Source organism: Cryptomeria japonica, chromosome 9 (genome assembly GCF_030272615.1).
Source record: "Cryptomeria japonica chromosome 9, Sugi_1.0, whole genome shotgun sequence".
NCBI lineage: Eukaryota > Viridiplantae > Streptophyta > Pinopsida > Cupressales > Cupressaceae > Cryptomeria > Cryptomeria japonica.
The window spans coordinates 545,950,837-545,966,583 of NC_081413.1; the positions used below are offsets into that span (position 1 = coordinate 545,950,837).

At 33.9% G+C, this 15,747-nt stretch overlaps 1 protein-coding gene across 3 annotated transcripts in view; it reads left to right on the forward strand.

Annotated features, from left to right (window-relative positions):
• Window positions 1-15,747, forward strand: part of LOC131061002 (1,4-alpha-glucan-branching enzyme 1, chloroplastic/amyloplastic) — a 244,948-nt gene that overhangs the window by 58,561 nt on the left and 170,640 nt on the right. For all 3 annotated transcript variants that reach the window (XM_057994501.2, XM_057994502.2, XM_057994503.2), the window contains 3 exons: window positions 2,261-2,380; window positions 5,983-6,112; window positions 6,411-6,521. In XM_057994501.2, coding sequence (XP_057850484.1) covers window positions 2,261-2,380; window positions 5,983-6,112; window positions 6,411-6,521 — 361 coding nt within the window. The remainder of the gene's footprint in view (window positions 1-2,260; window positions 2,381-5,982; window positions 6,113-6,410; window positions 6,522-15,747) is intronic.

The window sequence follows — 15,747 nt, forward strand, 5'->3', positions numbered from 1 at the left end:
TTGATAGAATCTTTTTGTGTGTCGTGGTTTTTTACCGAAAGGTTTTCCACAAGAAATCTTGGTGTTTGCATCTTGTTGTATGCTCTTCTATATATTATGTGGTTTCATGTTTTAAAAAGTTTAAAATACCGATTCACCACCCTCACCCCCCCCCCCCCCCTTCCGCCTTCCCCCTCCCCTCAGTATTTTCTGTGTGCTCTTCACTCTTTATGATAGAAGAACTAGCAACCTTTGAGAGTAGGTGAATGGCAAGCTGGTTCAGCTCCAAGGTACCCTTACAATGCCATGTACCCTATCCAATAGGGTATTTTGTGCACAAGTTACTTAGTTTATTATATTATGACATTGAAGATTGAAAAATTGAATCCACTACTCTTGAAATCTAGTTCCATATTCATCACTATATATCTTCCCAAGGGCCTCTGTACACCTCTTATTTTACTGCATCATCATTGGAAGGATGAGTTGAATTTTTTTTTCATTGTTCTCCCCGAAAATCATGATATTTGTGGGATAGAGACATCCCTAGAATGCAGAAATGCTTGGGAGATGCTACCCCAGTCCCTCCAACCACAATTAGTAGAGGGTAAATGTCCTTGTGATGCCTTGCAGAAGTAGGGAATGTCCACCAATTGGGGACAAGTAGGGAATGCCTGATGTCCATGAAATGACCATGCTTTAAAAAGTCTTAAATCACAAAAAACTAAATCAATTTATGTGCATCTGTCACACAGCTTGTTGAGTTGGATGTCTAGCAGGGTGAGGTACGACATTAGAATCATTTGTGTTGTGTCCATGCTCATATTGCCCATGCACACTACTGTTATTTTTCCATTTTTGAACATCGAGGAAGGCAGCTCTGTGTCTTGGATTGGTCTCATCAATACATACGGTCTCTTGATGAACATTCATTGGGAAGACTGTGAACCTCTTGGATTTATCACTGCATATCTAGAGCATTTCTTTGCCAGAAATTTCCTTGTTTGTGGCTGAGAATAGTAGAGGCAAATGGAATTTTCTTGGCTGAAATCCACTGTCAACTGATTAAGTGCATGGCCATTGTTGTGTGTGTAAAAGACTTTGTCTAAAAGCCAAAGTCTGATATCACAATCCTGGTTGTTCATTTATCACCATGTTAGATGTTTAAGTAATTTGACTGGAGACGTCAAAGAGTTTATTAAAATCTTATATATTTAAAAAAATTATATACGTTATTGTTGATCTCTCTCTCTTAAAATTTAATATATAAGATATATAACATTATTAAAATCTTATATATATATATATAACTTATTGTTAATATATATGAAAATAAATTAAAATATTGTATATTTATTAAATTATAAATTTTAATTTATTATTAATTATTAAAATATTTATTATTATTATCATTATTATTATTATTATATATTATGTGCAATCATTCCCCTGCCATCCCTAATTTTAGTTCCTTGGTCCCCTTGTTCCTAAAATTCATACCCTATTCCCCGATTCCAAAACTCTGTTAAGTGGAACCTCCATGCATATGCAATTTGGCCTGTGAAACTTGAGTTGTTTAAAGTGAAATTAGTGTACATGTAGACTGTTATAAAATTTGCAACACTTTACTCATTTTTTAACGTGTGTTCCCACTGTTGAGTTTCACTTTGTACCACTTTTTATGTTTAGAGTAAATTTAAAAGCTTAAATTTAATAATCAGTTGTAAATAAAATGTTCTATCATCTATGCATCAGCATTCTTCAGTTTTTCTACTTGACCTGTGCTGTTTATTCCTTGTGTTGAGTTCATATAATTTATTTGGCTTTTTTGCATGTATTATTAAAATGCTGCAAACTCACTCTTTGCTTGCTTCCATTATGTCTTTTATGCACGATATGTCATTGTTCCTTTGATCAGATAAATAAACTCTTTTAATTTATGCATATATGTTATCACTTATCAGACCAAAATTATTACTCCAAAGTTCTGATCTCAATTTGAAATGTTTTTATAACATGCTCTTGAGACACAATTGGATTCGGTGCTTGTTCACAATGAAATTTCTTAGAGATTATTTTTTCTTATACTTTCTATGATGATAGCAATGAACATAAAATTATCACTTTATATGTATTTCAGTGTGCCATTGATCTCTAATTGCGAATCTTTGGGAGGTTTAACTAATTTGGTCTCCTTTTGTCATGCTATCTTTGTTGGCAATTTGAATAAAAATACATTGGAAATTCAGACATATTTTGTTGATTGTTCCATTTCCAACAGGTACCATGTGTCAAATTTTTTTGCTGTTAGTAGTCGCTGTGGGACTCCTGATGATCTGAAGTCTCTTATCGACAAAGCCCATGAGTTGGGTCTGATTGTCCTCATGGATATTGTACACAGGTGCTGTAATTGAGTTTTTATTTTGTTGTTGTGTTTTATATTTAACGAATTTTACTCAATAATTGCAACTCCTGGTTTTCCTACATGTTTTATGTAAGTTTATGCTACATAAATTTTAGCTGCTTGTGAATATGTTTGGTTAGAAGGTATTTTACAGGCTATGGTATATGTGAACATAAGTTTTGGATTGAATGAAACGAGATTATTTTTTTCTTTAGACAGTTGTAATGCTCAATTTTTTGCAAAGCGGGTGAAATCTTGTAATAGGCATAGATAACTTTCTTTTGAATGATATTTGTAAGGAACTTTTCAAATGATGTATGTGGTGTAAGAATGATAAATCATGAATATTTTTTTTGCATTATGAAAACAACTCTTATGGTACATTTTGATTCATAAAGGAGGAAAAAAAATAATCTGTCAATTATTTCAATATCTTTTCGTTAATTCTTGAAGTGTTATTGAAAATCAGCAAATTGTTACATATAACATTTGTACATTAAGCCTTTTGTGCATTTATAGGACTCTTAGAAATCACATTCTCTCTATTTCATTGTTATCACACTAGAATGACTACATAAGATGTGCTACATTTGCAGCTTGATTTCAGTGCATTCATCGAATTTTGCACAAACAAAATGACATGATTAATGCTTTAGGGGTTGCTTTTACTTCTGTATGATAATGCAACAGCATGAACTTGTGACATGCATCACCTAACACAGATTATAAATTGTAAGAGAAAAAATACAGTCAAAGCTATATAAACCCTTCTTCATCGATTATGTGCAGATTTGGAAGAAAAAAAATTAACTTCCTATTTAGATTTGCACATTACAAATGGAGAACAACAAACAACAAGAAATAACTACACATTACTTAATCTTCTTTGCCAAGACAAAAGAATGAACACATAGTAATTATATCTCGGTTTTCCCCATATATTTCCTTTACCATATCATTATATTTCGAACCTAAGAAACAAGGACTGGAATATAACAAAAAACGCAAGGTTTGGTATGAATACATGACCTGAAAAAGGAAGAAAAACGTCTGAAATGTATTCTTGCAACCTTTCTCTTATCAAACCCTTTCTCTTGAAAATGTAGAGCAGTAACTGGAAAACCGTGGCAAGAAAATGATAATTGCAGAGCCAAAGATGATAAAACGCAGAGCAGAAACCCTTCTATTTTTCAGAACAAAAGATCAGAATCAATCGTTTTTCCCCAAAATTTTCTTTTATGTATTTTGAAACACGTTTTTCCTTCCATCCGTTACCCTAATACCAGGCATCTTGCCAAATCCGCTAGAAGTCACGCCAGAATCATGCTCCATCTACCCACGTTTTTCTCCTTTCAAGCTTCCTGGAGAAGCTTCTTGGGCTCATGTTAAAATGCCTGATAGCAAAAATCTTTTATTCATATTGATATATGAATATATTAAATTTCATTAATGCCTCCAAATATATATCAAGGTTAGGCGATATTATTGATTAATATGCCTTAAGTTTTTCTTTAAGGCAACTTCCTTTCATTTGATAAAAAATATAATGAAGTGTTTGATATTATATTATTATTAAGTCCCTTCATTTTTTTTAAAGTCACTAATACCTTTAGCAACAAAAGAAGGGTCTTTTATTTATATATATTTTTTAAACAACTAATAAGATTTTTACCCTTTCTTTTATTTTTTAAGGTTACTTAACCTTTCAAGAATTTTGCATAATATATTCATATATTTACATATATGAATATATATGCCTTAGGTACACATGCCTATGGGGGCATGTATACTGTCGGTATACGTACTTTCATATTCATGCTATGCCTAAGATGTATATATTGATATATATACATACATAAATATATTTACTTGAAGAAACACGAGCCTCTGCGAGATTTAATTGATAATTATTTAAATAATTAATTAAGAATTCCTTAAAATAATAATAATGAGTTACCTCGAAATGTAAATAAAACCTAGTGTTATGAACCCTAAAATCTCTGTGCGGACCATCTAGGGTTACCTGATGCGACAACCAACAAGGTTCGACAAGATCAATTATAAGTCTACCTGGCTTAGGGTTAGAGTTTCAGAAGGCATGAGTTCTTTCTTCCCTTTACCTCCCAACCTGATGATACTTTCCCTCCCTTCGTGGAGGACGACGATCTCCTGCACACACTTGGCCAATTAAATCAGTTAGATCCAAAATCTTGTCCTATTCTAACAATTCATAATTCATTGACAAAGGTAAAACATCATGTCACAATGTTAACTATCAGTTCATCAATTTACCAATTAAGATTCATCAAATCATCATTATAAGCATAGTTGACATCATTTATATATGCAAGAACATCTGAGCATATTCATTCAATTAAAGCATGAAAAACTAGGGCACATTCATTCCATTTAAACATGAAAACTAGGGCACATTCATACCATTTAAACATGAAAACTAGGGCACGTTAAACATTTTGCAAGTATAGCATAAATGCACTAGTGCAACATATATCGGGGCGTAAATATTGCATACTAACAACTAGGGCACAAGTGGGATGTAACACCTAAGATCCTTGCAAACCCTAGCTGCACAAAAGGAAAGAAACCCATGATTTTATAGAAAAATCATCTAGAAAAAAATGTAGAGGCCGCACAATCAAATCCTCGACCAGAAAATGAGAACCAGACAACCACGTTTTTTATCAAAAAATTGTTCAAAGACTTATCTGGTAAAACCCTTGGTTTCCAATAGAAAAACCACGAATTTTATTCTATAAAAAATCCGCTAAAAATACCCCACGATTTTTGTTTATAAAAAATTGATAAAAAAACTTCTAGAAATTTCCTCGAAATTTCTAGGTAAATGAATCACAAATTTTTTTATTAAAAAATTTGCCAAAAAAAGAACCTATGCTCTGATATCATGAAATAATATACGATTGTTGTTTTAACAAAGGAGAGGAATGTTCCTTATATAAGCAATCACAGAAGATCTTTGCATAACGAAAAAACGAGAACTAAAGACACAATAGAAAGATTCTAAATACTAACTAACTAACTTACATAATAGAAAGTTACAAAAAACTAATTGAATGACTTAAATGACCATTATAAGCTAAATATTACAATGCTACTTTAATAATTTTAAACTTGTTTTCTTGACCTTGACAATGGTTTATTTGTGAGAAGAGATATAAGTGAGTGTTACTTGTGCTCTGCTTTATTGATATTCTCCTCTTGGTTACATTGACAAGAGATATAAGCGAGTGTTACTTGTTTTCTACTTTGCTGATATTCTATGCTTGGTTACATCTCATGAGGGTCCATTTACGTTTAGTTTACAATGCAATTGAAAATAGTATTCTCTGAGATTAGCATCTCAATAGATCAAGTAATGCTTGTAGAACTAGAAATTAACAAGTGCATGTCCTATTAAAGACAGTTGCTGGTTCCTGCTAGATATTTAAAATTTAGTGATAAAATGGTAGTAGAAGGGTGAGATTCATTTCATACATAGAGTGACATGTTGCTTTATTCTGTTTTAGTTAACACATTATTGCTTGAAGATATTGACATATAAAGGTTAATGTATTATGCAGTCATGCTTCAAATAATGTCCTGGATGGATTGAACATGTTTGATGGAACGGATTCTCATTATTTTCACTCTGGGTCTCGAGGATATCATTGGATGTGGGATTCACGGCTTTTCAACTATGGTCATTGGGAGGTACAGTACTGTGATTTTTTATCACTTGGAATGTGACAATTATCATTGTTAACATCATTTACCATTTCTTTTATTAAATTTTGTACTTCTACTTGCTTTGTAACAATGTTAGCTGTTTGGATTCATTTGTATTTTTATTATTAAGCTGGTACATTGCTCTGTCATTTTGTATTCAATTTAGAAGTTCCCTCCATCCATTATTTATTTTTGCATATTCATGCATAGACAAAGGCAGAAAAATACCACATGAAAGGAAGAAAGAAATTAACATCTTTTCATGTCATTCCACTATCTTCAGGTTCTTCGTTTTCTCTTGTCAAATGCTCGGTGGTGGTTGGAGGAATATAAATTTGATGGGTTTAGATTTGATGGTGTAACATCAATGATGTACACCCACCATGGACTGGAGGTATGTTAGAGTTTCTCCTTACTGGTCTTCCTCATCTTCATTATGTACCATCCTATTCTGCTTAGGTAGATGGTAATTTGGAAAACATCATTCAATCCAATGTCACCACTTTGCTTGTTTAGGTAGGAAAGGATGACTCACATTACAATGAAGTGAATACCGTCTTAAGTTTGATAGCCAAATGTTTTTCTTTTGTAAATATTTTTCATATGTGACAAACATAACATCTACACATAAATGCCAACATTGTGTTAAATATCTTTCCTATTGCCTTTCGAGTTTAAATGTATGGTGTCACATTATCCAAATGAGACCCTCAAATATGTCTATGGGATTCATCTAGGCCATCTAAGTTTTTGAACCCTCGTACATGTCTATGGGGCATGTACATCAATGTACAGATGCTCCTTTGTTTTCCAAAATAGTTGATGCAACTGCATGCTCCTTTGGTTTCCATTTGGCATCCCCCAAAATATTTCCTATCTCAAGAAAACCAAAAATTACTAATTTTAATGGGTATCCATTCGTGATGATATAATGGGTTTAACTCTCAAGAAATACAATTTTAATAAGTAACAAATTGTCTTGCTAGGTAAAGCTTTCTTTTGACATTGTCAAGTCATCGAAGTTATTCTTTTGGAATGTATGAAATCTGATATGCTTCATGAATACTTTCAAGTTTCATGTACTCATATTCTCCAAAACTTGCTCTATTTGTCCCTATAATTGCAAAAATAACTCATCCCTTGTTTGGAACCAGTCTGGTTTTATTAAACAGAAAAAACATTTCCATGTTAAAATATTCAAATTTCAAGAACATCATGCAATCATGTCTTTTGGTGTCAATAGGTTTAAATGTGCACTTGTGTCCACATGTATGTAGCAAAGGGTATTTTAAATTTTGCATTTTGTTTCCCTATTACATACATCAGCTACCGCCATGTACATAGGGCTTGTGTAATTGAACTTTTGCAATTTACACTATATTATCTACACAAGTACATAAATGTAAATTTATGCACAAGCTAGGTAAAATAAAATATTATAAAGCTTAACACACCATTATGCATTTACGCTATCATGTATGGAGAATACTAACTTTCATTGAATGTGTACACGGTCATTCTTTCATTTGGGTTCTTTTTTAAGCATCCAAAATTTGAAATAATTTATGTTCTTACATGAGAAGATATTCTAGGTTCAAATCATGCAATTACAACCTCCTGATCTACATTTGAAAAATGAATAATTCTTTTTATACTCTTTTCAAGAAAACTCCTTGTTCTGAAAATTTTATTCATGGTCATTCCATTTGTTTCATAGGCCAAAACTGAAAGTACCTGATAATGTCAATTCAAGTCAATAAAATAAAGAATGACTTTATCAAGATTAAACCCTTCTGAAATCGTAATCACATTCCTCAAAAATGTCTTCAACTAGATCTTAGGAGATTAAGATCAGTAATAAGCCATTGGGGGTAACAATCCCTCTATATTTATTTTCTTCTTCCAAAAGATTTAAGTCCAAAACATTTTGTTACAACTTGCTCCAAGAGGCGCTCACTGAACTGCTGGGAAATATGTGTGAACTATTTAAAACAGTCTAAAATTTACTGCAAGCTTTTGCAAGATAAAATTTGTCTGACACTATATTACACATCCAACTAAATTTAATAGGATAGAGAGAAACCTGAATCCAATGTTCTTCCTTGAGATCTTTTATGGTTTCATATAAGTTCAGCAAGGAGAGTATTATAGGGCATATGGTAAAATGCAACAAACACCCTATTTCCAAATTGAAATATGAAAGCATAAAATTCTTGTTCGTCTTATTTTGGATTGGTGTTTATGTTTAAATCAAATCATATTTTTTTAGGTGTTCATTTCAGAGATGAACTTATTTGTGAAATCAACCAAGTCTTCAACCAGTCCATAAGCTATCACAAGTTTACCTTTAAATCATCTTATCAAGCTCATACAACGATGCAAATATTAAATCATTGCCTAGAGAGAGAGAGAGATTGTATTTGTTTCAAGGCCATTTGCTTAACAATGGCAGTTTTATAAACCATAAGCCTGCCCTAAAGCTTCAACAGCTAAAATATTAAAAAAAACAGATTTTTGTTTATATCAAGACGACCTTGGATTAGTTCTCATTAACACTATTGATGAAAATGCCATTAATGAAGTCTTAAGGCTTCATGCTTTTAACTTTACATAAACTATCAATTAAGGATTCCTTTTAATAATCAAAGGGCTTACGTCAAAACAAATGATCATACTCTATTAAATACTAAAGCACCGACTACTTACATCTAAGTCCTCAAACTCGGCTCATAATTCAAAGTTGCTTATACCATAAAAGGATTCAATTATGACCCAGTCTTTCAAATGCAATATACCATTTTTCCACCAAATCTTGTATTTTAATGTTCCCTTTTTTCAGCCCAGGTTTTTGGAGAACTAAAAATACTAATTAAATTAAGTTGTCTACATTAATATTATGTTCATGAGTGGAAATAGTTTGTCAGAAATTCATTATTGTGCAATGTCTGGTGGTGTTAATACCGCTTCTTTTCAAATGGTGAGGTTGAACTTGAAAAATTGATTGCTCAAATAATTGGGTTAATTATTCAACGGTATACAACCGTATATAAAGAGTTTACAAGACGATGTTCTAAATTAAGAACAAGTTGTTTAAGTGAAAACTAAAAAGCTTAAAATATTAAATAAAGCTTAAAAAGCTAAATAATAAAAAGCTAACTATGCGTCTTTAATGAAGAAGCAATAGTTTCACTTAACGCACTAAAAATACTCTAAATAAGTCGACAACTAAGATGACCACTAAGCATAGAAGATGACGATTATAGAATAGATATTAATATTATTTTAGCACCCTCCCTAATGGTCATCGTACTCAATACCCCTACAGAAGACACTGCAGGTGTTTTGATCACAAATACAAAGAACATTCTGCTGCTTTGAAGACCCTCCCAAGATTTGCAGAATGTAAATGACCAAGAGTACCAGAGGCTATCCAAGCTGATGTTATCTTCACTTGCGAATTAGAGAGCTGTCACACGCGAATTACTGAAGCCTGAAACCATGATTTTGAGGAAAAATCGGCAAACCCTTTTGCAGAAGAGTATCAAACATTGTTTGCTCCAGCATCTCCAAAACAGACTGGAAGATAGCACGGTTGTAGATGTTCGTCCTAGTAGTGCGACCCAAAAATTGATTGCAACAAAGCACAATTTTGGTGGAAAAACCATCAAACCCTGAGAAATTCACGAATCACAAAATCACACACAAACTTCACTTATTACAGATGATTTTTGAGAAAAAAATCGAAAAAACCAGCAAACAATTTTTGAGGAAAAAAATCATGAAAACCTAGAAAACTGGATTTGACAAATCATCGTTTTTTTGGAAAAAAAGGGTAAAAACCCAAAGATAGGAACACCCATCATAAATCCAGATACCCAAAATCTCACCTGAACTTCACGAATTACATATAATAATTTTTAAGGGAAAATTATAAACCCTGCAAACAATTTTTGAGGAAAAAAATGTGAAAACCCTCCCATGATTTTTTGTGGAAAAAATCAGAAAACGGACAAAACAATTTTTTTGGAAAAATTCGTGAAAACCTTGGGACCTATAGGTTGAGAGACCTTGCCCAGAAAAAAATAATTTTTGCAGAAAAAATTAATAAAACCCAAAAATAGTTTTTAAGGCAAAAATTATTAAAACCCATAAATAATTTTTTTAAAGAAAAAAATTATAGAACAATCGAAATAGTTTTTTTAAAGGAAAAAATTATAAAAAACCCATAAATAATTTTTTTAAAGAAAGAAATTATAAAAACTCGAAATAATTTTTTTGAAGGAATGAGGAATGCAACACATTCCTTCACAACACGTAGAGTCGGTACAAACTCTGCACAAAATTATCTGAACTTCACGCTGACCGGACCAAACAAAATACACATACTCTGGAAACATATCATACTAACATTATCTGCCATTCAGTACAGGTTTTGATCATCTGCTTAGCATCTGAAACCAAACTGTACAGGTTTTGATCATCTGCTTATCCAGACCAAACTGTACACAACCGGACTTCATCCGGACCAAAGAGTTGACATCAATGACAATCTGAATGACATATTTGCAACAACCTCCCCCTTTGTCATTCATGGCAACCCCTGTGTCAACACATAACCTTCCGCAAACAAAAACTTTTCCAATCCAAAAATTCTTTCCCTTTGACATCAAAGACAAAGGGTATACCAGAGCTATACAACAGAGCTTACTCCCCCTATGTACAATACTTCTTCAACAAAAATGCTGTAAGAAAATATAATAACAATAAAAAGAAACCTCAGCAATGACTCGTTTACATATTCTGCAGGGCAGGGGCAATGATGTTTCTATGAATAATTTTTAGTTCTGACCAGGCAGAACTCCAATCAACTTTTGCAGACATTAGAATCCTGATTTGACTTTCCATCTCTACAACAGTGCACTCTGCAATGTCATAACTTGTCGGAACAGATACATGTGCGCTCAAGGAATGAGAATCCTTTAGAACTTTCACCATGCTTGAAAGATGCATATCTACAATGTCTCTTAATCTATAGAAATCTCTTTTTTACATTTTCTTTCTGTTCTACCAGCCCATTCATTTGTTTATATAACTGTTCAATTTCTAATCTCCCCTTTGCATCTGCATCATTTCTTAAATCAATCGCTTTGGACACATCCAAGGTTTTGACTTCCAAGACACCACTATCCTTTTGCATCTTGCTGGTGGACTGAGGCCAAGAATGGCAGAATTGATGAACTTGAATTACATTGTCTACGCTCCGCTCAAATGTTGCAATCCTGTCTTTTAGGCGGTTGTGTGTCTCAACACACTTATTCACTAACCATTGCATTTTGTTGTCCATTAATTTCTTTTCCACAACATTTGCTAGCTTTGTCTCAAAGCTTGAGGCTTATCCCTTCAATTCTTCCAATAGAATTCTCAATTTATCCTCATCACAGAATCCTCAACCTGAATATCTGAAAGTTTCTCGTGGAGAAACTTAATCAAATCTTCGACAAGTTCTTTAGATAAGAATCTTTTCCTTTTGGCTTTGAGGTGCAGAGCATCACTCAATTGAAGCATCTGCCGGGATGACAACATATCTAGATCTAACCTTCCTTGTGATACTGGTACAAACTCTGCACAAATTATCTGAACTTAACTCAATGCTGACCGGACCAAACAGAATACACATATACTTCGGAAACATATCATACTAACATTATCTGCCATCCGGTACAGATTCTGATCATTTACTTAGCATTTGAAACATATATATACATTCTGTACTCATCCAAACAAATAATTTTGTATGTATCCTAAGACTAACAAACCTATAACATGGGATTCATGACAGATATCTATTGATGAAATATTCTTAAGCCCCACCCCCCACCTATATTTATATCATTCTTCAAATGGGGATTGGTGAGCTACCAATACTTGATGACCATGTCTAGTAGTTCATAAAAAATATAATATTTGAGGATGGATATACACATCTGCTTGTAACAAGCAATAGTATAACTAGCCTCATAAGGCTTCCTTGGTAGGGTTGAGTAGACTAGACTGTTATCCAATGATAGGGGCAAACACATATATCTGAGATCATACAAGAAGTTTGGATAGGGATAAACACATCTATCCAACATTGAAGATATGAAGAGGGACATATACAATTGTTCACAACAATTATGATTGGGAACATACACCTCCAATCATAATCATCAACATTCATGATTGGGGACAAACACATCCAATCACTCAACAAACACTTGTGATTGGGGATGTAGACATCCAATCATAAATAACCAACAAATGTGATTTGGGACATACACATCCAATCACAACATAAAAAAATTGAGAACTAAGTTCTTGTTGCCCCGTATGTAACCATCATTATAGATCATTTCCACCTTGCTCACAAATGATATGCTATGGTTATCACTGCCCCTTGTAAACCGATTTTGGCTCAAATACTATTGTCACTAAATTTTTTTTGCAACCCCATTGCTAGTGACTGATGAGAGTTTGCTGAATGCACTCCCACCTCTTGTACATCTGTCCTCATGTAAGTTTGCTACTTTGCAAGTTTGTCTTTAGGCTTAGTCAAGACTCAAGAATGACCCTTATAATGTGAACATCTCTTCTGCAAATTATGGGAGTGGCAGGTACCACAGATCATGCACTCCAAAATACAGCCTTTAAAAAATAAAATAAAAAATCAGAAAACAAAATCCATACATTACCAAATAAATCTCTATGTACTATAAAAATATATACATAAGTATTTACTGACCAAAACTTCATGTAGGTGAACATGCCTCAAAGTTCAAACTATATATTTGACCAATGTCAAATTTTCAAATTCTCTCCTTGTACTCACTACGACTAGAGCACTGTCATCAAACTTAATTTGGCTTCCATCACATCTTAATCACCACATAGAAGCACACACAACCGCATCATACACTGCATCTCCCTTGTTGACTTTGCCAAGTATTACTTTTGCAAACAATCTATAACACAATCTATATTGACGAGATTAGAGATTCAACTGCTTCACACCCTTAGATGTCCTTTTATAGGAACATTGCACACATGGAAAATTAGGGAAAACATATTCCTTCAACAAAAAAATAATCTACAACAATAGGCTATCCATAACAAATTGTGCATCAACAATATAGCTCTTTGTAGACATAGCTTGAGAAATTGATAGATGAAGCAAACACACAGCTTCCTTTCACAGCTAGATCGATAAGAGTGATCAGAACTTCCTTTGTTAGCACGGTGACGCAACAAAAGACAAATCAGTAGTAGGTTTCACTGCACTTTGAAGATTCTCTTGGAGATTTAGGCTTCAACTAGTTGGGTTCCTTTTATGTGTTGCGGGAGAGAGTCATCGTGTGGGCCTCTCACAAAGAGAATTTCTTCAAGCTCACCATGTCAATCAGAATGTAAAATTCAGTACACAGTGAAAGTATCAGTATTCCTGGGCAAAGATAAACAACAGGGCAGTAGTAGAGGCTGAGTATGAAAAACTCCTTTGACACTAAATTTGAACTCAACAGGCTATAATGAAATGCACGCTCACTATTTCTTGTCTCTTTCACCTCACAGATACTCAACAATTCTAGATTGGAATCTTTGTAAGAAATGACTACATGTCGAGCTATCTAGTTTTATCAACAATATCTGTATGATAGAGTTCCATCAGCAATATGTGTATGTTAAAGTTTCATTGTCCATTGATGACTGTTCCTTGCAAACCTTTAGGATCTTGTGCTTAAAATCAGTGAAGAGACCTTTATCCTTGACAAATAAATAAGATCCGATGTATGTAGAAATGACAAAATCATCAGTAGAACTCAGAGAAACCTATCTTTTGGCTATCATCAATGCTGCAGTGAATAGTGAACTCTTTTTCAAGATAGCATCATGTAATGTCATAGAGGTTGCAGTGGATGTCTCCTACACAAAGCCTTACACAACAGAAATAATGTTTATGCTTCCTCATTCCCAAGTCACAAGTCATGAGGTCAAATCTTATCTACCTCTGTGGTGAAATGAAGGGCCTACTGGAGTACCACTATACTGAGCTCCAAAGTCGCTTTGTGACCTGATGTTTAACAGTTGCTTCTCTCTTAATAAATGACAATAGATTTTAAAGGCTGGCTATGACTGCTGAAGCAGCTTTTGACTTCATCCTTAATCCTTGTGCCGTGACCGCTCATGCACCACTCATGCTTCTTAGACAGCCCATATCCTTACCTTCAACATGCTTTGATAACATGTGAGAAAAATTGGCAAAGTTTATAGAAGCCTACAAAATATTGCATTGGAAAACTATGTGCATCTGTTCTCATATTTCATTCAATAAGATATTACATATTTATAGGAGTTCCGTCTCCTATATTGTAGGAAACCTCCAATAACAATTGTTGACGTGGCCAAAGTCGGATTACCAACTCTCTCTAGTCAACACAGAATAGAATGCTGAGTATCCTATCCTCTCTTGAATAAGGAAATCCCTAATGCTGTTTTAGATGATCAAAGGGGACAACCTCAAGGTTCCAAATGTCAAGTCTTGATTGTGGGATAGCTCAGCGATTGATGTGTTTTGCTGGTAACACAAGGGGGCTTACGTTTACAAGAAGTTGGTTTGCATCTTACTATGCTGCGATTCTCAAGCTGGGGAAATAAAAGGAAAAGGGAAGGGTTTAGGAGGCCTAAGGACATTGATGATAACAATTAATGCAGCGGGTAGACAGATTTCCATAAACTAATTCTTGTTTTGCTAGAGACACCCTCACAGCTCGACAAGAATAGTGCAAGCTCCAAGGGGATGAAGGATTTTCAGATTGGAGATACTCATTTAGGCACCCAATTCTGGCGCAGCCTAAGACGAATACCTATAGTTGAACTAAGCATAGTTTTGGGTTCAGACTAACCATACACAGTGACTTACAATTAGTAGGTCCCCGATGGTATGAACCTGAAATGCATCCAATGCCCCCCGCATTTTGTCATTAAAACCATTGAACTCTACTTAACTAGCTGAAGGTGAACCATGCAAACAGAAGAAAACAAAGATAACAAATACTATATTCAATGTTCTTATATTGATTTCAACTGTCATTACAACAATTTCTTACAACAACTCTATTCTACTCCTAATCTGAAAGCTGCTGAAACCTATCTAATTTCTAACTCCTAAAAATCTAACAAATTCTAACTACTAAAAATCTAACCTTTACAATGAGAGAGGCCCTGCCTTTTATAGATTTTACAATTTGAATGAAAGGTCAGAATCGCCTGCATCCAAAGGCTGCAATCTGTCTTCTAGAAATTTGACAGCTCTATGGAGACAAGAAGGCCATACCTCGGAGGTATGCACCCCCATACCCATTAAATTTTTAGCTACACACCTCAACTACTTCCCCAACTACTGACCATTGTTCTACATCAATTTGGTCAATCAGGTAGCTGGGAATAATTGACCTGTGTACCCCCTTGTTTTGAATGCATTAAACGGGGCCCACAGGTAGCCATTTACATTAATATAATTCAGTTTTACAAATTGATTTTCTGGAATCAATTCTAGCTTTGTTTTCTGAGTTTGCACACATCTGTGG